This window comes from Phasianus colchicus, chromosome 5 (assembly GCF_987193195.1).
Source record: "Phasianus colchicus chromosome 5, bPhaCol1.hap1.1, whole genome shotgun sequence".
Lineage (NCBI taxonomy): Eukaryota > Metazoa > Chordata > Aves > Galliformes > Phasianidae > Phasianus > Phasianus colchicus.
This window is the reverse complement of record NC_143440.1, coordinates 8,441,503-8,467,900: the sequence shown is the minus strand read 5'-3', so window position 1 is coordinate 8,467,900 and position 26,398 is coordinate 8,441,503. Positions and strand designations below refer to the sequence as shown.

The 26,398-nt window shown below is 37.8% G+C and overlaps 1 protein-coding gene across 5 annotated transcripts in view; it reads left to right on the top strand.

Annotated features, from left to right (window-relative positions):
* Nucleotides 1–916: 916 nt before the first annotated feature.
* OVCH2 (ovochymase 2) overlaps nucleotides 917–26,398 on the top strand; it is a 41,776-nt gene continuing 16,294 nt past the window's right edge. For 4 of the 5 annotated variants that reach the window (XR_016466655.1, XR_016466656.1, XM_090140391.1 and 1 more), the window contains exons 1-8: nucleotides 917–5,686; nucleotides 20,396–20,507; nucleotides 21,589–21,698; nucleotides 22,473–22,564; nucleotides 24,151–24,323; nucleotides 24,531–24,626; nucleotides 25,216–25,367; nucleotides 26,049–26,244. Coding sequence is in view for 3 of the 5 variants with exons in the window: in XM_090140391.1 (XP_089996517.1) it covers nucleotides 5,549–5,686; nucleotides 20,396–20,507; nucleotides 21,589–21,698; nucleotides 22,473–22,564; nucleotides 24,151–24,323; nucleotides 24,531–24,626; nucleotides 25,216–25,367; nucleotides 26,049–26,244 (1,069 nt within the window). In the remaining 2 variants the exon portion in view is untranslated. The remainder of the gene's footprint in view (nucleotides 5,687–20,395; nucleotides 20,508–21,588; nucleotides 21,699–22,472; nucleotides 22,565–24,150; nucleotides 24,324–24,530; nucleotides 24,627–25,215; nucleotides 25,368–26,048; nucleotides 26,245–26,398) is intronic. The other variant, XM_090140392.1, reaches the window with a different exon arrangement.

The following is a 26,398-nucleotide window of genomic DNA, read 5'->3' as shown; positions in this document are numbered from 1 at the left end:
GATGATGTCCTCATCTCATGTTGGCATGTGACTGAAGTTTGCAAAAAAGACAAGTACATCATAGTCCAAAAATAATTTCTGTGCAACAACTCACTTAAAAAATTTGTTCTTCACAGTCATTACTACATGTGATACTTTTAATATCGATTTGTTAATAATGCAAACTATGAAGCCAATGAATTGATTATTTCTGGTTCATAGCTGCTTAGGAATCTACTCTTTTGAATATGTAACTGGAGAAAAGGATACTTCACCTCTACTCTTTAAACATTTAACAGTTTAGAAACTCAGATTTTTTTTCTCTTTGGAGTCCACGGTTATCTGTTGACTATTGGTATCTTAAACTCATCAGTCATCCTATTTAATTGATGATAGATTTAGTGTCACATTTATTACGTTACTTACGTTGCTTCCTGTGGTCAGTCTGTGAAATTCTAGTTGAACGTACTGTTTTCTTTCCATATCAGGACCCTGTTCTATTGCAGTTCTTCAATGTTTGCACGTAATAAATGTTGGTCAGGAATAGACTGGAACTTTGTTTTGATACAGGAAGCTGGATTCACTGTACTGAATAGCAAATGACAGGAGGTATTCCAATTGGTTAAATAAGAAGAGCAATTGAAACAACGTGATCACTTAACAGTTACAGGTATTTAAATTTGGGACCAGGAAAAATTATATTTTCCTGTAATGTTTTTCTGCTGTAGGAACAGATGTTCAGAAACAAATGCTAAATCTGTGAGCTTTTATAAGACAAACAGAAATATTGGGTGCCTTTGTTTGTAAACCAAAAAATAAACAAATCGCTTAAAAGTGTTGTGTTGATTGTATTTTTGCCCTCTAAGTGTTTGTTGTATTTCTGAATGTTTTTACTGTAATTTATGGAAAATAACAGCATGAATTCAGTTTTCATACTCATGAACATCTTGTTTCCCTGAAGAGTCTTTGAAAATCAAGTTAGTGACATACTTGATTTTTAGTTAAAAAAAAAAAAAAAAGCAAAACAAAATAACAACAATAAAAAAACACAGAAACAGATGTCAACTTAAACTTTGAGCTGATATCAAAACGTATGGTGTTTGGTCATAGAACCTTTCTTTTGAATTTCAGATAGCTTTCTCTTAGCTTTTTTATTTGTAATCTCAGGTATGTGTTTATTTAAATGGCTGCTTTTTCACGTAGCTTAGAAGGGCGCTTTGGATTTGCAGTAGCTAGCACTTGGATTAATATTTTGAGGAATTGTAAGCAATCATAGCTGTTGCAGCATCTTGATTTGGTGGTCGGTCAGGGGAAGGTAGCATTAACTTCGTGCATTACCTAAATTGCTTTTTTTTTTTTTAACCTCCTGAGCTTCTTCAGATAACTTTTGTCCACCTTTCTGTCTGGAGGTGACTGTAAGTTAAAGGCTACTTTAACAAATATGACTCACTGATAGGTAACTACTAATTATGCAGTTGACTTCCTTGGAATATGGGATAATGTTGGCTTTGAATGGCTTTTAGAGTGTGTGTTTATTCTTACATCAGCTATATCCATTAACTGCAAGGGTAATGTTTATTATCAGAAGCCTTTAATTTCATTCTGATTGAATTATTTCTTTCAGGGTGGTAATTCTGTAGTTATTCTAACCTAGGAAAAGCTAATACCCTCAGGTAGAAGCAAGGCCTCTTGTTTCTGTATGGACACGTGGGGGGGAAAAAAGTATGGCCTTTTATTATTGAAGCATTACCAACTTTACAAATGGTTCTTTGAGGAAAGAAGAAATTAAAACTGCTCCTTGATTAAAATTCACCATGCACAGAAGAAAGGAATAAATCTTAAGTTGTTTCTGCCTCATAAGTTAGGGCATACAAGAGGACATAGGGGATGATCTTATCTGTATTGTAGACCCTAGCAGGGTCAAAAAGCAGTTATGATGATCATGTGTTTGTCAAGAAACATCTGTTTTCCTAGTTCATTTCAGTCAAATTATTTAATGCTTAGCCACTACTAGCTTTAAGGATCATGTCTGTCTTAATTCAGATTCAAGATGGTTTCATGTGCCTGAAAAATTTTATCCATATGAAACTGTGTATCTCAACTGTCCCTTGTTTCCTGATGAAATGATCTCAGAACTGGAGACACAAATAGTTACAGGTTTAGACACCTAACTTGGATGACATGCAACAGTCTGAAGTGAGCAGGCATGATTTCCTTTTATTATATATAGGTATTTTCTCAGTGTGATTCAGCATCATAAGGCAAATGCTTAAAATAAGTAAGGATTTCTCAAAAGCAGTCATACTGTAGGGTGTGAAAATGAAATGGTTAAATGATGGGAGAATGCTTAGTGCTGTCAGAATTTGTTCTTACTTAACAGGAATGTGATATGGTGGCTGTATTGACACTGCATTGTTATGTGATGCATGATTTGCATTATATATTGTGCTTACTATATTATGTTCAAGCAGATAAATCAGAGAGCAGAAGTTAATTGTATATGACTTAAGTGAGTGGTACCTGATGACAAACTTAATGTACTCTCCTAGGACAGTGCTCATTCCAGCTTAAAGATTCAGTCTTGAACTGGACAGGGGCAGCAGTTAATGAGATTCTTGTTTAGAGTGCCAGTGTATGAAAATCTGCAGACTCTGTGAAAGGTGAGATTTTGCAGTTCACAGGATAGAAATCTTGCAAGTTATTTACGTGACATAAAGGGCAGCAGTGTATCCTTCAATGCATGTTATCACTCCCACACAAGATGTTTTCAAATAGGCTTTTAAATAAGCTCTAACACTAATTTTGAACAAATTGTCCAGACTAGAACAAGACAACTTGGTAGCTACTGTATGTCCTCTGCAGGAAGAATGAGCATTGCCTGATCAACTTGCTATACAGTGCACTTCCTTGCTTCGTGTTCCTTCAAGGTATTTTGTTAAATATATGTAACTTTTAAATTGTAGTACACTGAATAGTTGCATATAATTACAGAGTTATGTGAAGTTTTCACTTAAAAGGATTTGTTTGATTTTGTTTTCTGATTAATTTTCAAATTCATTTCACCTTTTCTGTTTGATCCAGGTTCTCCCAGTTTTGATCAGAGATCTACTTTTAATTGTATAAAATAAATATTTTTCAGAATGTTATGCCTAGTAACTGGGAGAAGGATTCAAGACTAGTTTAGGCACAAGAAGCCCAAACCTATTGAATTGGATGAACTTTCGCTGAGTAAACTGAATTAGCAACATAAGCTAATGCTCACTGATAATGTGACATCAGGTAGAAGATCTCTTTTCAGAAGCTATGATGGAGGCCTTAATTTTTCCACTGCATTCTGTCTGTTTGCTTGCCAGACTCTTGTCTGTAATCAACTATTTAACACTAGGTAGCACCTTTCTCCTCTGTATCATGTTGCAAAAATGACGATCCAGAAGGCTGCTTCTGTTTGGATCTTAGGCTTACTCTCCTTTTGCTGAGTGGGCGCTTCTGAGCTCCTTTATTTCCTCCCCCACTCAGGTTCTGCCATCAGTTCCTCTGTTCTTGCTACCTGCTCAATCGACTGACCATCTCTATAGTGCTAGGCCTATTGAGATTGAAAGATTGTATGCTTTATTAATGCCAAGCACTGAATGTACTAGGGAAATGGCCACTTTGTTTCTTAAGGAATGTTCAATTCTGTTTATTGGAAACAAATGGCAGATTTCTAATTCCTGTGTGACTACAATTATCAGTTGAGTTATGTACTTACAAGGTCATGTGGCAGAAACAGGTCCTGCATCTTTTCAATCCATGTATGTGGTTTTAAGCCACAACTAATATTTCCTTGTCAGTGACACCTGTGCTTTTCCTCTGTTAAATATTTGATTTGGAAAGAAAAACATGCAAGGTAGCTTTCACTCTTTGTGACTCTAATTTAAAACCAAGCCTATTCATTTTTAATAGGAATGTACAGCACTTAAGCTAGTAAGTCAGTTTCTGGGTGAATTAGCTGCCACTGTGCTGTTTTCAGTGTTTCATGTGGCTTCTGCATTTTAGAGCCAATGTGTATTTAGTGCCTATACATCTCTTCAAAGAGTGTGAAATGACTGGAAAGTAGACACAATATTAGGTTGCTGAATTTTGTTCTCCAGTAGTATTCTGTGATTGTTTATAATAGTAACTATTAAATCTTTGATTAGAGAGAAGTAGAGCACTTCATTTTTCTTCAGTGATACCACTTTTATTTCAGTCTCCACAGTTAGACTGTAGAGAGAGGAAATAAATACTGGGGGAGCCAGTTCTCAACGCTTTTGTCTGCTTTTAGAACTATATGTAATTCTGTCATTTCAATCATTCTCTTGGAAACTTGGATTTTGTGCTTCACTTGACTTTTGTTGAAATGTCAAGAGTTACTACCCTCTGTGTCAGCAGTGATCAGTTTAACTGGCATATAAACTGAATGGGGAATCTGGAAAACAGATGCTCTTCACTCACTTCACAGGTGCTTGGCATGAAGTTTTAGTAATTAACTTTTTAATGTTAGGCATCTCTTAGGATAAGATGGATATGCAGCGGCTTGCCTGAAATCTGTCTCTTCAGGCACTTGATGTGGGGAGCAGAACAAAAAGCCTATCCAGAATAACCATGCTAAGAGCAAAGTCAGTGTCACCTGCATACTTAAAGTAATACTGTTTCAAAATCTGGAGATTGTTATCACATTTTCTGGATTTTTTTCACAAAAGTTATAAAACATAAGGTGATGACTTGCATCTCGATGAATGTTGATACATTTAAAGCACAAAATCTGCTTTCAGGTCATCTTAATTCTTCTTCCCACTTATGCATACATTGGTATTCTCCTGTTTGTGATGAATCACTGTAGAAACCCAGGTGGGAGAGTTTAGAACAGATAGTCAGCATGTGTTGCAAAAGACATAGGTATTTTACATAATTAACTGCTTAGGCCTTGATGGAGAACAAGAAGCCCACCTGGGCCTTAAGCCCTGATGAAAGAATGGGCTGCCAGTTCAAAGTGAAATCATCTGTTGCTAATTTTCCTGCCTAGTTTGCCTTCCATTCTTTTGATGTGATCTTCAGGGTTGTTTGCTATATTTTCATGATCATTCTTTAAGAAGCTTTATTAGCTGTTTCATAAGGTTCCCTAGGAAGTTAGTCTGGAGATGGGACACAGGTTTTCAGGTAAGGCAGAAGCAGGAAATAATGCAATTTCTTAGAACAGAAAAGGCTGAGCTGTTGCTCTGAACAACAGCTTGTTTGAACTGACCCTCAGTGAACTCCTTATTGATCTGTCTCTTCATCTTTTCTACCTAATCTGTGCTCCCTTTTATAAGCAAGCATAAACAGTTGCGTCTAGGTTGTTTTTCTTGCTAGCAGCTGATGCTGTTTCACTGCATTTAATCAAACCATTTGTCCTCAAATACAGGCTCTTTGGCAACTATAGTTCTCTTGACTTAAGACAGCCTTGCTGCATACCTTTTTTTTCTCTTGGAGTATACATTATGTTAGCTGGTATTCAAATTCATTTCATTTTTGAGTTCTGTGGGGCTTCAGGAATATTCTACTAAATAGGATGACAAAGGAAGCCAATTGCAGTCTTTGCCTACTCAGTGCCTCAACATCCTTGGGTAGCAAGTTCCAAGACCAGGAATTAGTTCACCAGGGAAGCAGTGATAAGAGTTCCTATGTGCATAGTCACCCACCTTTTGAGGTAAGCTTTTTCCTTTTTTAATGTGAAATGTGTATACTGGAAAATTACTTTTTTTTTCCAGTTATAGGTAATATGCTGTCTTTTGATTGTTGGGTTTATAAGACTTCTCTAACAACATATGCAGTGCACATGGCTTCTGTTGTTCCACCTCCTGGACTATTTCTCTTTTATTTACACTCACTGCAAATAGTCTTTGACAATGTGATACAGTGCAAATGTACCCATAGCAGATTCAAGTAGTCTTGTTTCTTCAAAAATATTACTTGGGTATGTAGGGTAAATTATGAACATAAAATATTAATTTGCAAGTGTACAATAATTTGAAAAGTTTCTGAAGTGTGTAAATGTGTATGTGTCTCAGTCTCCATTTGCATGTGCATACATACAAAGATTATTTTGCTAGTTTTTCTCTACTTTTCTGATTTGTTCAGTTCTGATCTGCTGTTTTATCAGTGACTACTTCTGGAAATGAGAGGAAACATATAAACATTGTTTCCTGTCTGCTTTACCAGAAGGCTAATTACACAGTGCCCTGTGGTACCTTATGTGAGGTGTTAGGGACCTGGCTTTTGCCAGAACAGTCATTGTCCTTTTGCTGTGTTGTATGAAGGAGCACTGATTCTTCTGAGAAGATCTAAAGCTAGTCCAGGCACAGCATTATTTTAAATTCTTTAGGGCTGCTGATTGATGCTCTTAAGCATGTATCTATTTGTGATCTTCTAAAAGAAGCCTTTGCAGCATCTATCAATTGTGGATGATTCAATGATGAACAGTTAGTTTACTGGGGACATCAGAACTGAAGTGTAGGGAGCACAGCTTGTCACCAGCATCTCCAGCATGTTGATACAATGTGAAGAATGGAAATAAACCTTTTATTGCAGAAATTACTTCCTGGGGCTCATCTGAAGCATTTGGCCTTGCCAGCTTTTGAAAGTAAGAGCATGCGTGCATAAAATAAAAAATTGAGAAGTGGGTTAAGGAAAAGTGTTATTTCATTAAAAAGGGTTAAATAAAACTTGTGGTATTATTTGCACTTGTCCAAAGGAAGCTGGATGAAGAATCTTCAGGTATTTCTGCTGTCCTTCTCTTTAGGTTATTAAGTATAACTACTGTTACTAAGTTATTGTGAATGCTGATTTTTTTACTCCTGCAGGAATTGGTCATAGATCATTAATAAAATTGCTGGAAGACAGTGTTTTGTGGGCTTTTTAATTCTATTCTTCCAAGACAGTGTTTGATGGAAGATAAACTGTAAAGAAGACTGTAATTGAAATGTTGATTGTCTGACAGGCATTGAGCCAAAAACTCCTGGCCACAGGCTGAAGTATCTTGGTGCTGAAGTGTCTTGAATACATGTGTACAATCAATAGGTGCACAGAGGTTAGGCTAAGCAGGGTTATCACGGTGGAAAGATAATAAATGAAAAATGTTCGTTGATGTTGTAGGCTCGCAATAAACTCCATGAGGAGTGATCTCCAGGATCCTCAGTGGCAGTCAGCACTTAAATAGGATCTAGGAGAGGTGCAGCCAGGCTCCACTCCTTCTGGTCATGCAGGTGAATTGCCTTCACCTGTGCTCTCACGGTTGACTCATTGTTTGCCTCAGGTGATCAATCAGAGGTTCAGGCCGTGATCAACAGTTCCCATACAACATGTGATGTCTAAGCTCTGCTTAGATTTGACTGCTATATCAATTTGAAGTGTGTGCATTAATAAGCTTAATGGAAGAGCAATGTACAGTGTTCTAAGGAAGTAACACAGTTGTTGTTAGTGCTTAAATTGTAAGATTCTTTGTTTTTTTTTCTGACATTACTCTTTTGCCTCTTTTTTTAGAAGAAAAGAATGGCTGTGGAGATCAGTTTTTGGAAACAGCAAGAAACAGCAGATCCCAGATCTATCTCAGCCTGGCAATTAACTTCAGGAAATAATTAAATAAGCCTATTTACAAGTGATGCATGTATACCACTATAGGATTTTAGAAACATTGCATTAAGTCTTTATAGTCAGTATTTTTTGAAGAAATTTAAGCTTAGTGCTGAAAAGACAATACCAGCTCTTATTGTAGTTTTGACAGGCAGTTCTAGTTGTAATTGAGTTAAGTAATTTCCATGACATTAGTGGACACAAGATTGAAACACTATCCCCAAATTAATCACTTTTAAATAAGTCATGTAATTTAGAGGACTGTTTGTTTCTTGTGTAAGCCCTAAAACATGTATATATACAGATATGAATGACTTTTCAATGTCAATCTGTAGCAAAATCTTAAATGTTTCAGAGCAAGATAAACAAGAATTTGTGCTGCTTCACGGAAGTGAAGTGTTTATAATCTGCATTTCATTTCAAGTATATGAAATGTAGTATGCAGTTTAGATCTATAGAGAGTTTATTAACATTGAAATTGAATTGTTAGCACAGAGATGCATGTTCATAAGTTCTGCTCCAAAAAATCAAATTTGGAGGGAGAGAGGATTAATACAGCCTGGAAAAATTAAAGTGTAGGAACTACTTCCATGGTTTTGTTAAGATATGTAGGATGAAGTCTATTTACCAGTGAGTTTGAATGTGATTGTAGGTAGCAATAAATGGAAGAGTGAGAAAAAAGTGGCAAGTTCAGTTGCGAGGTACTTGTTTTTTTTTTTCTTTTGCAAATTTATGAGAACATCCTAGGAGCTTGTAACCTCACACCTTTTAAGAAGAAAATCTTTTTCTTGCAGTTTGAGTTGTTTTCTTTTAAAGCAGAGTTGAATGCACAGCGAAACAGAAATTGAAAGGGCTGATAAACCACTGCTAATGATATTGCAGATGCTGTTGCTTCAGTGGCTTTATGAACTCTTAATTCATTTGAAGTGAGAGAGCAAGCCAAAGAAAGAAATCTTCAAGCAGAGAATCTACAGTGGACAGTTGGTGCAGGCAAACTGTTTGTTAGATAAGCAGTGATAAAATAGTCTGATTGCATGCTGATGACAATTATTGTGTGCTCTGCTTTGAAAACTAAATGGGATATCTGCCCTAACATTACCACTCTAGTGGTTGCTGTTAGACATTTGCTGTTAGGTGGTGGGTCTTGGCAAACAGATGGGGCCTGATTTTGCTGCAATTGATCTTAGCTGCAGGATCACAAACTGAAAGAGGAAACTGAGTCTTCAGGGAGTTTGAAACAAATATTGCATCATGGATGTTTCACAATGCAGAAGCATCTCTTTCCAAGATATTCATGCCTGCACGCATTTAACATCTTGTTGGAGAAGATGATTGTTCTGACTAAGGGTAATTTTCCTGAGAGAGGGCAAAAAATGAGCGTGGTTCAAATGCTGCTTGAGGTTGGTGGCCTATTAAAACTATGATGGAGACTGTTTTGATACCTAGACAACACTGAGTTTATAGGCATCTTTCTTGACTTCAAGAATCATGCGCACTATGGAAGACTTTATGGTAGTGAAGACAGTAGTGTTTGCAGGGAAGTTCATGTGCCCAAAGCAGTCCTGTGGCAAAATGGAGCTTTCTCTGGGCTCAATTGCTCTGCCAAGGAGTCAAGGCAATTAGGGATCTTAAGGAGTTTTAGATAACATTTCTGGGTGTTCAAATGGTCGCAAACAAGTGTGTAAAATAATGTGCAACAGAAGAGTGACATAGTGGAAGCTCTGAATTCGTATTGTTTTTTCTCTGAGGTTCATTTAGCTGTTGCCCCATTCTGACCTTTGCAGTGGCCTGAGAGATGAAGTTTTGGCTTTGTTTGTTTAATTGTCTCTCATAATAAAGTTTTGTGTAGCAAACTCAAGGTATTCCAAGATGAGCATGTGAGGGATGAATGAAGGTGCAAAAGAAAACATCTGAAGTTTAAGAAAAGCTGAAATGTTCTCAGTGTTACTGCACACTTGTGAAGTTTAGACAGTTGGTTTGTGTATTTCAAGTTTCAATTTTACTTTTTTTTTCCTTTGCTTCCTAGGAAAAAAAAAAAAAAGAGTCTAGGCTGAAACAGCTCACAAGTGAAAGACTGACAGCACAGAAAAGTGGATTGTACATGGAAGCTTTTCTTTGTGTGCCTGGTGTTACACCCTGGTTCATAGGACATGCTTTGTGGCACAGCAGTGTCAAACTTGATTTATCTTGGGTTTAAAAATTACTCAAACAAACAACTAAGTAACCAGTATTTCCTTGCATGATTTCTTTTTTCTTGCTTGTAACAATTGAAATGCTAGAGATTACTTGAATTAACTCTTCATGATCTTAGACCTGGAATCCTTCCTGCGAGGTGAGGTGAGAGATTGAAACTGTAGAAATCTTTTGATTTACTTTTTTTGCATGTGGGACAGTTCAGGACTGCAAGGAATATATTAGGTGCATGGAAGAAATCTAAAATTCTAGAAAAACAACCTGGAAAGTAAACAGCTGTTTTCAACTTTCTGAAGAAAAGCATGCAAAAATGCAGAATCTGCTAAACTGAAGGAATTCCTTGTTGGTACAAGTAATTGAATGTTAATGGCTGTTCTTCCATTGGCTGTGTTTTCTAGTTCACAGCCCCGAAGTGTCTCCTGTTTTCAATGTCACAATTTCAGTGTTAGGAAACCTTTTTACAGAGTTACTCTGAGCATAAGTTGTGTCTCACTGATATTTATTATACCTGGGTTGCAAGTTTATCTAAGCTATCCTTTTTTTTTTTGCATCCTCCATCCAGCACCACTTTTTTTGTTTGTTTGAGAAAATAAAAGCTATAGTTTCTTTTGACCACTGTTGTGGAGAAGGCAGAAAGTTCATAAATCATGAATTACTGATCCAACCCCATGCATATTGCATAAGCGTAAGGAACAGTGCAACATCTGATGTATGGTAATTCAATATAACCTAGCACAGAGCGGCACAAAACTACAATATTCTGCAGTATTTGTGAGCTGCAGTATTCTAGGGGTTTGACATAGCACTTTCCTACATGAAAAGGGTTGCATTGTGCACGAAGTTGTGAAAGAAACACTGCTATTCAGAGTTTTTCAGCTATTTGTCTGTAGGGAGTTAGTATTTGCTGTCTAGGGTGTTTTTGTTTTTTGTAGGATTGGACAGAGATCTCGCCTGATCAGCACAGTGCTGCTCACAAATATGTGGCAAACCCCCACGGTAATGAAGTTTAAGTTGAACATATGGAGAAAGAATTAAAACGTTCACAAATTCACTGTGTTCAATCTTGTTTACATCAACTTAAGAATAAAGCTTGCTTGTTTTAATTGAAACCTGTATCTGTATTGCTTGAATTCATTGTTTTGAGCTTCTAATAAACATACTGACCAGTCTCTTATTTCCACATGCTGCTACACCAGAAATGCTGTGTTTTGAAGGAAGTGTTGATATTAAACTTTAGATGGACTGTCTTTCAGTTGTTCTGCATGGAAAAGAACTTAGCTGCTTAAATTAATGCTGGCTGTGCAGAATGTCATGCATCTCTGATTTAAAACAAAAATGACACTTTGTCTGAAGTGTCGTGTTTTCTTTTGTGTTCTGTGATGTTCCTTGAAGGCCTTCAGTTTTTTACTGTATTGCTTTGAAAAAAAATTGGCCAGTGTTGTAGTTCAGTTTTCAATGTTCTGAATCTTCATAACAGCACTCAAACTCCTTTAAATTCATTTTCTTAAGATCCTAAGGCTCTTCTATGACCATTCTGTTGCCATGTGCTGCTTGGAGCTTGTTCTGTCATTGCAGATATGATAGTGATCTTAAACCCTCAAATTCTGACATCTGCCAATTTTTGCTGACGTAGTTGTAAGTTATCCTCTCCAAAGCACAGGTGAGGAGGAACTGCTGTACATTCGTGCACATACTTCACAGCATGCATGATCACACTTGTGCTATAAGGCAAAATTTTATAGTAGCTCTTATTCTGCTCTTTCAGACTGGACCTAAAGTATTTGAAGGAAACTATTTACTGCCTGTTCAGCAGCATTGGCATGCTCAAGTACCTTTGCTTGTGCTTCCCAAAGCTGCTGATCCAAAGGAGGACCTCTAGCTGTCTTGAAATCATTAGATATTCACACATTGAGACTTCAGGTCTTCTATGCACTTCTGCCTGGTTTAAAAGTAAAAGCAGAGGCCTGGACTTCATTCCAGATGCCAGTACTTGCTGCTGGTTCTTTTTGCCTCCTCTCACCACAGTTATCTCGGCAAACTTGTGTTGAGTTTGCACATTGAAAATACTGGTTATCTTGTAAGATAAGATTTTTTACTTCCTGCGAGTCTTATAGCTCCATCTACCATTGTAGAGATGGGGCACTTCTTTTGGCTTTGGTATATGTTTGTACTTCCTCTGTCTTTATTCATTCCTCTGAATGAATTCCTACCTCCTGGTAGTAGAATGTGCTTTGCATGTTTCACTGAAGAGGAGAACTAGTCATTTCATTGCTAGTTGACAGTAGCTAAGCAGCAAGTACCCTCTGGCAGAAAATACTATATGTGGTTGTAGTTATAAAAGCAGCTAGGTAATTGGCTCCTTGGAGTAGAAGGCTAGTTACAGAAGTGGGGAAACAGGTACGTTAATCCAAAGCTAACTTCAGTTTAACACCTCCAGGAAACTCAGGTTATGTTGTATCAGAGTACATGTGTGTACTGGGTGGATCCTGCTTAGACTGAGTGGGGAGGGGAGAAGAGTTTGTGAATTACTGCCCCTTTTGCAGTTGGCGTAGAGAATGAGATAGCAGACTGAAAAAGCCATAGTTTTTGGTCTTTGATTTTACTATGTTGATTGTGTCGCTGTTATTTGTAATAAGGTTCCTTATAGTTAAACAGTATTGCAAACATCTTCGTTTTCCTGAAGCCCTTTTTTCTGCCCTCATGACAGCAGTTTGTTTGTTTTTTTTTAAAGCAGTTTAAAATAGATTCTTTTAAAGCCTGTTAAGAGGTTTATGAGCTAGATTTTTTTTATCTCCCCGATGTTATTTTAGGTATCTCCCTGGATTTGAGTGAGATATGTCTTGCAAAATCAGCAAGGGAAGCTTTTTATTTCTACGGATAACTTTATTCTACGTGTTTGCTGCAACAGACAATGTGAAAATCAACCACCTCTAACAGAAATGGTGTTGCTCTGCCATCTTATGGTAGAGCTGAAAACAGAACATACTGCTGGTTTTGGCTGTGTTGCAGACTTCTCTGGCTTTTCTTTTTTCTATGACTTTCACAGTCTTTTGCAGAAACAAACAAATGAAAACCTCACCACCAATAAAAAGAAAAAGGAAAAAAAAATCCTCTGCACAGCCTTTTGCCTGGAAATCACCCCTGACATTTTCAGATTTACCTTTCTACAGACCTGGCACAAAATGAGGAGTTTTATGAGTATGCTGCTTTCATGGCTCTCTCCTCTCTTCCAAATGGACCTCTCAATCTAGGTCAGAGCTGAAGGCTGTCAGCCTGTTTCTATGGTTCTTCCTATGCTGATTGTATTTTATATTGAGTCTAAAGAAAAAATAATAAAAGCTGTTTAGTAATGGTGACCAAGCAGGAACAAGAGCAAATAAACCATGGTTACATGTTACTTTCTGCAACAGGGGAAGCTGTTGACTGATCCAGAGAAACTATGGTGACTAGGGCTTGCTTCTGCTGTTCTAAGGTACTTCAACAATTCTTCTCTGATCTGCTACCATTTGGATTTGGTTCCATCTCTGTATTTTTACGGCAGTGATACCCAGAGTTCTGGATGGCCTGTGCTGAACTTAACCAGAAATCTGTCCTGCTGAAGTGATATGAAGTACAGATACTGCAATAGCAACATATTCTTGCTAAATGCACTACGTATTTATCTTCAGTGTGTTTCTTAGAAAATACACAATAATTCATCACAGTCCAACAGCAATTAGAGCATTAATATAGTTTAAGCCTATTTCTTACTGTTGTCCTAAGTTAAATGTTTCTCCCACATGTTAAAATCAAATGTTAAAATCTGCATTCACTTTACTGTCTAAAAGTCTGGTAAATGGCTTTATTTTGGACCATGCTTCTGTCATGCATCAGCATAACAAGAGATGTAGGGTTTGTTTGGTGTAATTAGTGAGCTATAGCTATAGCTGAGTTACTCAGCTATAGCTGAGTAATTCTCCCTTTATACCTTGCTCCATTATTAGAAGAAAAAATATAACATGAGTTTGCAAGCAAAAGTTTACATAGGGTAAGAGCACCTAAAGCTGGTGAGGGAGAAAGGTGGAGTAGTTGTCTTGTTGATTTGTTTCACATTGTTGATTTGTTTCACACCAATGGCAGAGAAGAGATTAGATGTCTTTTTGTAAATGAAGAGCTATTGCACCTGTTAATTATCAGAGTGTACCATCTTTGTAGGATCAGGTGTATATTGTAATGCAGTCATAAAACAGATATGCTAAACGTTGTTCTTAAGCTCTTATGTTTCACGATAAAATGCTAAGGCCATCATAGAAATACTTAATCAGAATGAATGTTTAGACCTTGTATATCTGTGTGTCCAGTATCAGCCCAAACATGAGAGGAGCAGTGAACAAAGCGAGAGTTGATACATGAATAGTTGAGTATTTGTACAAGATGTTGAATATACACTCATACAAATGATTCCTATCAAGAGAACACAAGGGAACAAATTATAAATCTCAAGTCTACATATGCTCATATAAGCATATGTAAGTGGCTTAAATAATTATACTGGGCCTGTTTCTCTAGCATCGACCATTTTTCTCATATTGTTGACATGCCTGCTGAGTGGGGAGAAGAACAGCTGTCTGCCCTTTGTCTTGATAATGACTAACTAGTACAAAGCCTCATGAGCCCACATTTATTGCATTTCAGACTTTATTTTCCTGGATGTGACGAGGGTGAGAAAGGGCTAAATATAGATCCTGGAGATCTGCAGAACAAAGCCAGCAATAGCTGGTATGTTAGCTCGGCATAAGGCAGTACAATTGTGTGAAATAAATGTCCTGGTGTTCCTATGTTTGTTTTATTTACGTTTATATTGAGGAGCTCTCATTGTGCTTGGACTGTTTCATTAGCAACAAAACATTCCTGAGGGGATGCCATAGGTTTGGGAGCTAAGCAACCAGGATACTCTGACCCTCACTGACTTGCTTCGTATGTATGGCAATCTTTGAAAAGCTGCAAGTTCTGCAACTGCATGCAGTAAACTAAGCTCAGTCTTGTTCCCTTTCTCTTCCTTTGTCCTTTCCCAGTTAATCAATTATGCTGTTGATGTAATGCTGGATCCTATCTAAAGAAAGCTTAGGCCTCTATCTTAACGTTTGTCTTTGTTAGCGCACACTACTACTACGTTTGTTGGCGTTGCTCATCTTGTTAGATTTTGGTCTTGTTTATTTTGGAAGATAAAATCGCTATCAGGGAGAAGGCTCAGCTTCTAAGCAAAAATGTATTTCACAGTATTATCCACTGCAGATACAAATAACTGTGCCTATGTCTACAATACTTGTGTACTGCTGAGTTCTAAGAGCAGGAAAACAGAGCTGTTGTGAAAAGTAGGAAAATGCTAGCAGGTATGGTTTCCTTTGGTTCTTGATTTGATTTCCAATTGCTTTTGTCTAGTATAGCAACTATTCTGCTTTGCTTTGCCTAATGAAGAAGAGCTTAATGCATTTCTCTTCCAAAGCTTCACTCTATTTTTGTGTGGGAAATGCTTATATCCAGAGACCAAAATGACCTGGGGAAAAAAGTCCTGGGGAATTTCTGTGGGCTTTTATTCTGCTGAGCATTCTTTTGAAGGTACTTGATATTGTACAGTTTGTTTTGTGCCCTGAAGATCGGCTCCTGGAGTGTAATAAAAGTAAAGTAAAAACACTATTTAAAGCTGACCTTTCTTGTTTTACTGCTCCCTCTGAGTTCTTGCTTTAGTTAATCAGAAGCAATAAAACTTAACTAAATGTCTCTCTGTAAGGCAAGAACACTGTCCCTTTCAGTTGTGCTGAGGGCTGTAATGGGCACACGGTAGCATGGGAGGATATGCTTAAAGCACAAAGTCTTAGAGCGTAGTCTGCATCTCAGGGAATCTGATATATCAGATTTAGTAATGTTTGGAAGGGTAAGGAGTGGGTGTAAGTAGTGCAAGGGTGGTAGTAAGTATCCTCTTTGAGCTATGGAGATATAGAGTGACTGTACCTTTAATTCCTGCTGAAAAATTATCATCATGCTTTGTTCTTTCAAGGATCTTCACATCTTAAGAAAAAGGGCTTTGTAATTCCCAGAGTGTGGTAGTTGGTACTTAAATGTTGCTGGACATTTAGCTGAGGTGCAGTTGCTATCCAGAACCAGGTAAGAAGTCATAACAAAATCCAGTTTCTTGGTTGGTTTGGGTATTTTAAACTGTAAGTGGAGAGAGGAATGGAAAAGGATGGGCTAATCTGCCTAGTGCATGCATTCATTCTTCACTGCGTTGGTGCAAGCATTTAATTTTTGAGTAACAGCTTTGATCAAGAAACCAGTCCAGCTATAAAAGGAAATGCAGCTACATGAATAAAGATTAATATTTAGCTCTCCACACAGTTTGACCAGATCTGGAACTAGCACAAACAAAAGAGCAGCAACAAATGCTTCCATTGGAGACTGGTGCCCTTTTAGTAGCAGCCTAAACTTGTGTTAGTTTAAAGCAGCCATGAGCCTACAAGAGTATGGAACACATCTTAATTTTTGGATCATTTGTGAAGTATTTTCCTTACATTTTCAACAGTTACTGCTTGTTGGTATAGTAGCAATCAGTCATTAGCACTGTTTTTATTAATAAATGGACATTCGCAGAATTCAGAATAGTCTTAGATGAAAACTGTTGTTTCTGGCCATTTTTGAAGTATTAATTTGCTTAATTTTCAGTCAAAATTTGGCTTCCCAAAAATGTCCTAACAACTGTAAAACCATTGGTAAGAATCTTTCTGGAAAACTAATTGATAGCATTATGAGCATTTTGTAGCAAAATTTTAGTTTGCTGGCATTTTAAACAATATATGCAAAACCTTGCTATAATTGTAAACCACAAAAAATAGCCCGACTAGGAGCTCCATGATTGATGTGGGAATGTTGAGATGAGGTTCTGTTGTTTGTATTAAGCAAGAGGTCAAATTAATTTATCAAATGAGTTTTGCTGCTCAAAAAGTACACAAATCCCAACCACAGAAACTGAAAGTGTAATGAGATAGAATGACACAGTACTCCCAAGATGAAACTATTTGTAGAGAGGGAAATATGTTTGTGAGTACCTGAATTATTTAATGTTTTAATTCTGGGAATAGGGGATTTCAAGGAGGGAATGCCTTCAGCTCATCATAGAATCACAAGGTTGGAAATGACCTGCAAGATCATCTAGTCTAACCGTCCTCCTGCTACCATTGCTACCATGAGCCACTAAATCATATCTCATAGCTCCTCATCCAGGCACCTCTTGAATACTGGCAGGGACGGTGACTCTACCACCTCCTTGGGCAGCCATTTCCAATATATATCAGGGAAGTTGAAGTCTGCCATGAGAACGAGTGCTGGCAATCGCATGACATCCGTGAGCTGCTCATAGAATGCATTGTCCATCTCTTCATCCTGATTAGGCTTTCTATAACAGACCCCCACCAAGATGTTGTCCCTACCAGCCTTTCCCCTGATCCTTACCCATAGACACTCAACTTTATCATTCCCAACCCCAAGCTCTTCAACATCAAGACAGTCTTTAATATAAAGGGCCACACCACCACCCTTTCTTCCTCTTCTATCCCTTGTGAAGAGCTTGTGCTTCTAAATGTCCTTGTAGCCAACAGTAGAGGACTTCCATGTGGCTGCCTGCAACTCATACTTGTTCAGTGTTTTTGGCTGTAGAAAGCTAACAGGCTGCCCAGAGAGGTTGTGGATGCCCCGTCCCTAGGGGTGTTCAAGACCAGATTGGATGGGGCCCTGGGCAGCCTGGTCTAGTATTAAATGGGGATGTTGGTGGCCCTGCATGTGGCAGGGGGTTGGAGATTCGTGATCCTTGAGGTTCCTTCCAACCCTGGCCATTCTGTGATTCTGTAATTCAGTGCATGGTCTTTGAAATAAGATGAAGACTTAGTCTGAAACAAGCAAACATAAAGTTCTCAATATGTGTGTGTTTATCTGCAACTTGTTTGTTTGTAAACATATTAAGACTGAATGATCTTTTTTTTATTCTTTTCAGGGTCCATTGTATGCATATTAAATGCCTCTTGTTTTACGGAAATGCTAGGATTATGAGAGTTAAACTGGGTTTTCTTGTTATATCCAAATGAGGCATAATTTTTGTCGAGTAATTGGAATTACATTAGATCTAAATTGGTGTAAAATACATTTGTTTGAAAATTGAAATTAATGTAAAACTATCAAAGCTTAAATGCATTTAATCCCTATTAAAACTAAATTAAAACTAAAACTACGTTCACTAGCAGTGGCCTTGTAACAAGTTCAGAAGATCAGTGAACCTTAAAAGCACATTTTTCAGTCTGGTTGTGTCAGTGGTCCACTAACCCTAACTGAAGGGCAAAGGGATCCTTAAGGTATTCAATTCCTCCTATTTTATTGTGTTGGCCCATGATGTCAGAGGTGGATGTTGGTGGTATGGCAGTAGAATTTGAACCTTCCCACCAGCATTCTGTTACATGTCGTTGTGTGACAGATGGCACTGACATGGAAGTGTGGATGAAGCAAAGGTATAGAACTGAATTCCTTCATGATGGAAAAAATGTCACCCACTGATATTTATCAACACTTACTCAGTGTTTGTAGAGACCAACCAGTGAATGTGAGCACAGTGACACACTGGGTGTTTCAGCAGTGGTGATGATGATGATAGGTCACCTCCAGGGGTACAGGTTTTTACGAGCGTGATGTGCAGGCTTGTGTTCATTGCTGGCAAAAATGCATAGCTAATGGTGGTGACCATTAGTGTTTTGTAGGTGAATTTGCTCTATCAAATAGTGTTATTGTGCTCTTTGTATCTGTTGTAGTTTCCATGGGAATAAATTATTTTTGGAATAACCTATTTGCAAAGATATGAGATGCTAACAGGATCCCTACACTGGGATTCAGAGCAGGTGGGTGGTTGGGGATTGTCGTAAGATGTGACCTTTGCCTTTGTTTCAGGAGTGATGCTGGCAGTGCTGCTTGCCAAAGCTGTGAGTTTTAGGAGCAACAGAAGCAAGCTAGTGAGAGAAATAGGTAAATCATTGTTGCCTCTGTGCATACTGTATGAAGATAGCTTCAGAGGGAGAAAGATTTAAAAAAAAATTAAATGAGAAGAACAAAGAATAGTTAGACAGGAAAGCCTGTCTCCCATACAAGAGACAGGTTGTACAGAATGTGCCATTCTGTGCTTTTCCTTCCTGATCTCCTGGGCTGCTGCACAGTAAGTGTTGCCTCTCTGCCATAAATTTGAAATGAAATGATTGTTTCTGCATTTGCCAGTGGACCAGATGTTTGTATTACCAGTAATCAGACAGGTGTTTTTTGCACAGCGTCATTGCTGAGATTTTTTCTTCTTTTTTCTTCACATCATCCTGTTGGATGGCATCATTCCAAGGGATGTCACTGTGGTGGATAATCAGAGAGCTTTGCATTATACAGAACTGATACTGGGGATTTGAGGCTTTTGTTTTGTCCCTGCAAAACACAAAGGAATTAATGAAGGAAAGCAGCTTTCAAAATTTTTGTGATTGCAGCTGATCTTGTCTGTCTGAAATGGTGTTGGTGATGCAGATTTTGGAAGTTGCAGAATTAAATGTCTCTGCAGAACCAGTAGGAAAACTTCAGTCTTAAGAAGTTCTGTATATTTATAACAGAAGAAATAACAGCAAAGTTTTCCATGACAGGTTTTGTATTCAGTTGCTTCTTATCAATTTGCATATTTGGGGTAAAAGTTGGTTTCTGTTATCCTATTCTAAAACTGATGAGACAAAACTTTTAAGTGGTGAATTCACAAGGTAAGTTATCTTATGGTTTGAAATGTCTTACTGTAGCTGCTAGTTTGTTCTTTATTTAGGGTTCAGACAGCCTTCTAGGAGACTTGCATTTAATCTGCTATTAAAATGCAACTTATTCAACCCAGTGACTTGGAACTGGTGCTGCTGACTGCAGCAATCCTGAAAGATTTCTAAAAAGCTAAGCCCTGTCCTCCTTAATTGCTTTTAAAAAAGGAGAGAGAAATACTGCTTCTCTGAAGAAAAAATAAAAACATACTGTGACGCAGAGAACTGTCCTTGTACAACAAGAGCTATCTTTGCATCTCATACAACACAGCATGCTGTCAACAAAATTACAATCTCTTGTAGTGTTTCTCAGACTAAGAAATTGGCTAAATATAAAGTATGCAGGAAACATAAAGTATTGCCTATTCAGGAGCTATAGAAATCGTTGAGGCAAACATCAATTGATACTTTGTTCAGGTGTGTTTAGATCAGCCTGGTTAAGTGTTGCTAGCAGAGCATGCAGTATCTCCTTCTGGTTCTGTCAATTTTGCTTGAAAAAAAACTCCTTTTTTGGGGGGGAGTGGGGGGGGGGGGGGTGTGAATTTCAGCTGGTATTTTACAGCACAGACTTCTGTAATGAATTAAGTCTTATGAAAGAATCATGCTTTGTTACATTTGAAAAACCTACTTGTGCAGTTAAGTGCTCTATGGCCGGATTAATGAGTAACTTCTACCTCAATTAGTTGATGTTCTCCCGTGGTGCAATATTTGGGCTTCTTTTTCACTATAAAAACTCTCCTTGTTTTCAGGCTGTCACTTACAACTCCAAGATGTGCATTACTTCCAGTAAGCTGCTGTTACTCCTCATGGGGGTTGTTTGTATTTCAGATTCCCGTGCTGTATCATACGCTCTTCAGAAAGGTAGGATCAAAATTTTCACATCTAGCTTTAACAACTTTCTACACGCTAAAGGTTTTGTTTGTAGGCAGCGACAGCAGTGACTGCTGAAACAAAGAAGCTGCAACAGTTTTGATCCTGGGATTTTGATCCTGAGTGCTGGTAGATGAGGTACAAGGTAGCGTTAGAATAACTGGTATGGCTTTAATTCCTCCTGTTTTCTTCCATTCCAAGTCTGTAACGTAATGTTATTTTTTAGTGAGTAATTTTCAAGCAACTTCTGACTGATTTACTGATGATTCAGAATGAGTAAAATAAATACGAATTATTAGAAACAACTAAATTAAGTACTCTCAAATTTGCAACAGATTAATGAAGGTCCTAATTTGGCAAGTTACCTGTGGGATGCAAACAAAATATGAGTCTTCCCTTCTGTTGTGTTAGGTCTTAAGATCCAGAACTTACTTCTTTTTGGCAAAGTTATTCATTGCAATTGTTCTCTTTCCTTTGTGAAGAATTACTGATCTATAGCAAACTAGAAAAGAAAGCACTAAAATGCTTCCATTTTAGATTTGCAGCTTGATTTCCTAAGTTCTGCAAAGCACTTTCTCCATTGCAGAATTCTATTCTGGCTGTCAAAATGTGGCATCTAAAGCATTATAATCTGCTCATTTCAGCAATCCAACATGTAGCTTTCTGTCCAGCAATATTCTCTTGCTTCATTACAAAGCCATACAGGTGAAACTGATGCAGCTTACATAGAAATTTTTCATCCAGCCAATGGTGATTTTATTTCTTTTTTCCCATTTTTTAACCCAGGACCATATTCTTTTTGGTACAAGCTAAATCTCTTTATAACAAATGCTGTCTTGGGGTCCTTTTTTTTTTCTTTCCTCACTTCATATTTGCACATGGCAGTGCAGTGACTTATCCCAGTGTGGATTAAGTTTGGGCAGCTCCTTATGAAGTGTGGTTCCTGCCCTGGTAGAGGCACTGCACCTGTCCTATGTTTCAGGCTGTGTCTTCCAATTGTATTTTGCTCAGAAGTGGAAAAAAATAAATCTAGATTAAATCATTGCTTCTTTTTCCTGTTTTTACCTCTCAGATCTTAAGTGTGGGCAGAAAGTTCATGAGACAAGACCATGGAGTTACTTCAACCTTTTCACTCGGATTGTTGGGGGGAACCAGGTGAAACAAGGCTCACACCCATGGCAGGTTTGCAGAAGCAAATGTGGTTTTATCTTCAGAACAAAGTCCTCCTTTCTTTGTTTTTGCAGAAATGAGACAAGAAGAAAATCGTTATCCTTTGTACTTATTTCCACTTAGAATGTATCACTGGGCTGCACTCTGTTTTTATGAAACTCAGTGGAGCAGACAGAGAGGATATAGATCTGTTATGATCTACGACAAACCTTTGCTTATCATTTATTATTTTATCATTAGTTCTAAAAAGAGTGTGTTTAGAGTAGCCTATGTAAAGAGGCATGAGTGAAACTGCTCAGAAATAAAAGAACACCTCAGCACCCCAACCACAGCCTAGGATCACAGACTTGCAGTTTGGAACATGGAACACCTCGTGATGGGTGGTGGTTTAAGTTTAAAAACAAATTGGATAAAGGCTGTGGTATAAACATCGAAGACTCTCTCATGCTCTGATTTGCCCAGTGACAAAGGAAAAATTCTCAACTTACACTAGTAAGTAACCTTTACACAATCTTGAGTCATTCAGTGAATTGGTATTTATTACATGTATGGTGTTTTTATCCAGGTACGAATCACAACCAAGGGGGACAGCAAAGTTTAGGATCACTTATGCTCAAGGAACATTAGGATGCCATGAAAATCTGTTTGACTGAAGTGCTGCATGAACCTTAGCTACGTGAATCTTTAAAGAATACCTGGCATAACTCTGTCCTTTCTTCCTCAAGTGCAGTTCAAAGCAGACATAAAGATCTTGTGTATTTAACATGTCGTCTTTATGTGAAACAGGTTTCCTTGAAACGAAGAGAAAAGCATTTCTGTGGAGGCACCATTGTTTCTGCTCAGTGGGTGGTCACGGCAGCTCACTGTGTCTCAGACAGGTATGGATGTGACGATTGTAGAAGTGTGTATAATGTAGCATCTCTTTCTGAGATCACTCATGGATGCTGCTCTTTCACTTGTAGCATTTTCCATTTTTTATCAGAAAGGGAGGACAAAACCTTTGAACACTCCAAAAATAAGAATAAATGGCCTTTTGATCTGGATAGAGGCTGATTTTGAAATTGTAGATAGAAATCTAATATCACGATAACCTAGTTAAAATTATCAGGTGATTACAGTATTTTGTTCAGAGGTAGCAGCTGGCTGAGTACAATTAAATGGTGAATGGACATAGTACTGATCTCTTGCATGCTGATAATGCTAAAAAAAAAAATTAAGTAGGCAAGGTTTTGGTTGTGCCTTCACAGAGATGATAATGATCTTATAGCCAATACTTTGTACTAATGAATCATTTGGAATTATAAATTTGATCTCTGTTAGACATGGTTTGTGATCTCATCTTGGTTAAACTACCCAAATACTGAAGCTTGTATTAATTACTGAAGGCAGGCCGTAACTGAATTAGCATGAAGCCTCCTGATACAGTGAGTTGTGAGGCTGATGAATAAATTTGAAGCAGAATAGTAAATTTGTCATGGTTTTTTTTTTGTTGTTTTTGTTTGATTCCTTGCTGCATGTCGGCTTTTGTGAGGCCCCATCTGGAGTACTGTGTCCAGGCCTGGAGCAACCAGTACAAGAAAGATGCAGAACTCTTGGAAAGGGTCCAGAGGAAGGCCTCTAATATGATCAGAGGGCTGGAGCACCACTCCTATGAAGAAAGGTTGAGGGAACTAGTCTGGTTTAGCTTAGGAAAGAGAAGGCTCTGGGGAGAGCTCATTGCGGCCTTCCAGTACGTGAAGGAAGCATATAAACAGGAGAGGGAATGGCTGTTTACAAGGATGGATAGTGATAGGGTAAGGGGGAATGGTTTTAAACTGAGACAGAGGAGGCTTAGGTTAGATATGAGGAGGAAGTTTTTCATACAGAGGGTGGTGACACACTGGAACAGGTTGCCCAAGGAGGCTGTGGATGCCCCATCCCTGCAGGCATTCAAGGCCAGGCTGGACGTGGCTCTGGGCAGCCTGGTCTGGTGGTTGGCGACCCTGCACATAGCAGGGGGTTGAAACTAAATGATCATTGTGGTCCTTTTCAACCCAGGCCATTCTATGATTCTACAATGATTCTGTTTTGAGTTGGTACTGGGAACCCTAAGACAGGATTCACAACATTTTTGAAACATGAACTGCGAATGCTACAGAAGTGATCTTAGATTTTTTTTATGTACTTCCCTATATCTACGTTATACTTCCATTGGAAAAGCAGTGTGATCAACCAGCTTTAAACTCAAGAATAGGTTCTTTAGCAGACCACTTAGATACAGACAGGAGTGCAGCAAAACTTATTTTTTCACTGTTCTTGTATCTCCCAGTTTCTAATGTCAACTCGTGTTGACTGTACATATCATACTCTAAAATCTGAAGATGAAAGGTATTAGATACCATTTGTAAAACTCTTACTAACAACTACATTTTTCCTTTCATTTTGAAGATTCTGTAGTTAAATTTTTATTTTGCAATTCTTACAGGAACCTAGTGAAGTATTTGAACGTCACTGCAGGAGAGCATGACTTAAGAATCAGGGAGAATGGAGAGCAGACTCTGCCTGTTAAATATATCATTAAACATCCAAACTTTGACCCACGAAGGCCGATGAACTATGACATAGCCCTTCTTAAGCTGGATGGAACCTTCAACTTCAGTAAGACCCTGTTTATCTGTGGCTAAAATAAAGAAAAAGCAGCACAGATAAATTATCAAATGATAGATGAAGTTTTAAATGGCATAAAAATAATTCCCTTTTTAAAAAGTGAGTGAGAAATAAAACACAGGATTTTTTGTTACTTTCTTTTTTTTTGTTATGATGATGCTCTTTCAAATAGTAATCAAGAAATTTCACGTATGGCAGGTTCATCAGTTTTGCCAGCGTGTCTTCCTGATCCAGGTGAAAAATTTGAAGCAGGATATATCTGCACTACTTGTGGCTGGGGCCGTTTAAAAGAGAGTAAGTTACTGGAACTGTTCTTTGACATTCTGATTTCACAGTGTTTCTGTCAGTCATTCATTCCTGTGTTCTTCATTATATTAAAATCTGCAATGAATTGTCTAGCAAATCCGTATCTGCATAGAAAGCAGATAGAGATACTGTCTTCAGACCAGTGAATGTTTTCTTGTCGGATTTTCTTACTCAATTTTAGATATTTTTTTAGAATTCCATCTGTTCCAATATACAGTGTTTATTTCTGAAGCTAAGAGCTTGACTGCATAAGCTGTGCACAGACCAGAAGTAACTGTCAACTGAGAATAAGATTCTAACCTCAAAATCGAATCTCTGCTAGCTTCTGTTTATCTGTGAACTATTTCAAAACGGATCACAAAAATACATGGACATATATATATTATGTTGGAGACACTTAGACATTTATTCAAGTAAAACTGCTTACATATGCAAAACTGTATGTTGATCAAAACATGTTCATAGCCATAGGAAGATACGGAGCAATTTTTCAGCGTGTTTTTCTTTGTGTATTAGCAGTGACATGAAAAGTTCACCGCTCAGTATTTCATTTTTGAACAATTTCCTTTTGTTCCAGATGGAGCACTCCCTCAGGTTTTATATGAAGTCAATCTACCAATTCTAAATAGTATGGAATGTTCAAGAGCATTGTCAACTTTAAAGAAGCCCATCCAAGGTGACACTATACTGTGTGCTGGATTTCCAGATGGAGGAAAAGATGCCTGTCAGGTCAGTTGAACAAAAAGGGCCTTGTACACTTGAACTGTTTCTCAGAAACTCAAGTTTCCAAGTGCCTAAGTGAATAAATGCAATTTTGTCTTCTATTTTGATGTGTGAATTCTTTAAAAGCATCGATATGAGAGAATCCACTTCATTCCATGAAACTATCTTAATTATTGTGTGAATTGCATGACAGGTTCCTGACAGCAACTTCACATTGCATTCCAGTGCTGTGATGTTGAGGGCTTTTAAACTTCAAAGCACCTGATAAACGCTGAGTAACAAATGTTCCTAGCGTTGTATGCAGGAAGGTAGAAAATACTGCCTTGGAAAACAAGGGAGAAAAAAGAAAAATTTTGGGAAAATTTTAAAATTTTAATTTTGGGAAAATTTGGGAAAATTTTAAAATGGCAAAACAAACATTTTTATCCGTGACATTCTTTTGTCATGAATAAATGACAAATAAATTCATCTCTCCTGTCATCGCAACCCTGACTAAACACAATAAAAAGGAAACTCTTTTTTTAATGTTTTTTTTTTCCTGTTGTTTCTATTTCTCTTCCAAATGACTACTGCCTGTGTGACAGCTTTATTGCTGCACTGCAAAAGATGACTTAATAAACTCTCCAAGGCTAGCTCAGTGCTGCACGTGCACTTCTTGTGACCTGCGAGTTTTGGGGGTTCTTACAGGGAGACTCTGGGGGTCCTCTGTTGTGCCGACGTAAGCATGGTGCCTGGATTCTCACTGGTGTGATTTCCTGGGGGATGGGATGTGCTCGTGGCTGGAGAGTTAATGAGAAGAAGAAACATTACGAAAGAGGGTCTCCTGGAATATTCACAGACCTCAGTGCAGTGCTTTACTGGATTCAAGAAAATATGAGCGCTGGTATGAAGTCTCTACAAAAAAAAATTCTCTCTCACCTCTGTCACTTTTCTGTCTCATAATCATATTTTATTCAATTTCATCTTTTTCAAGATGTAGTACTCGTACATTCGTACACTAGAAACTGGCTTCAACTGATGATTAGAAAAAAAAATAA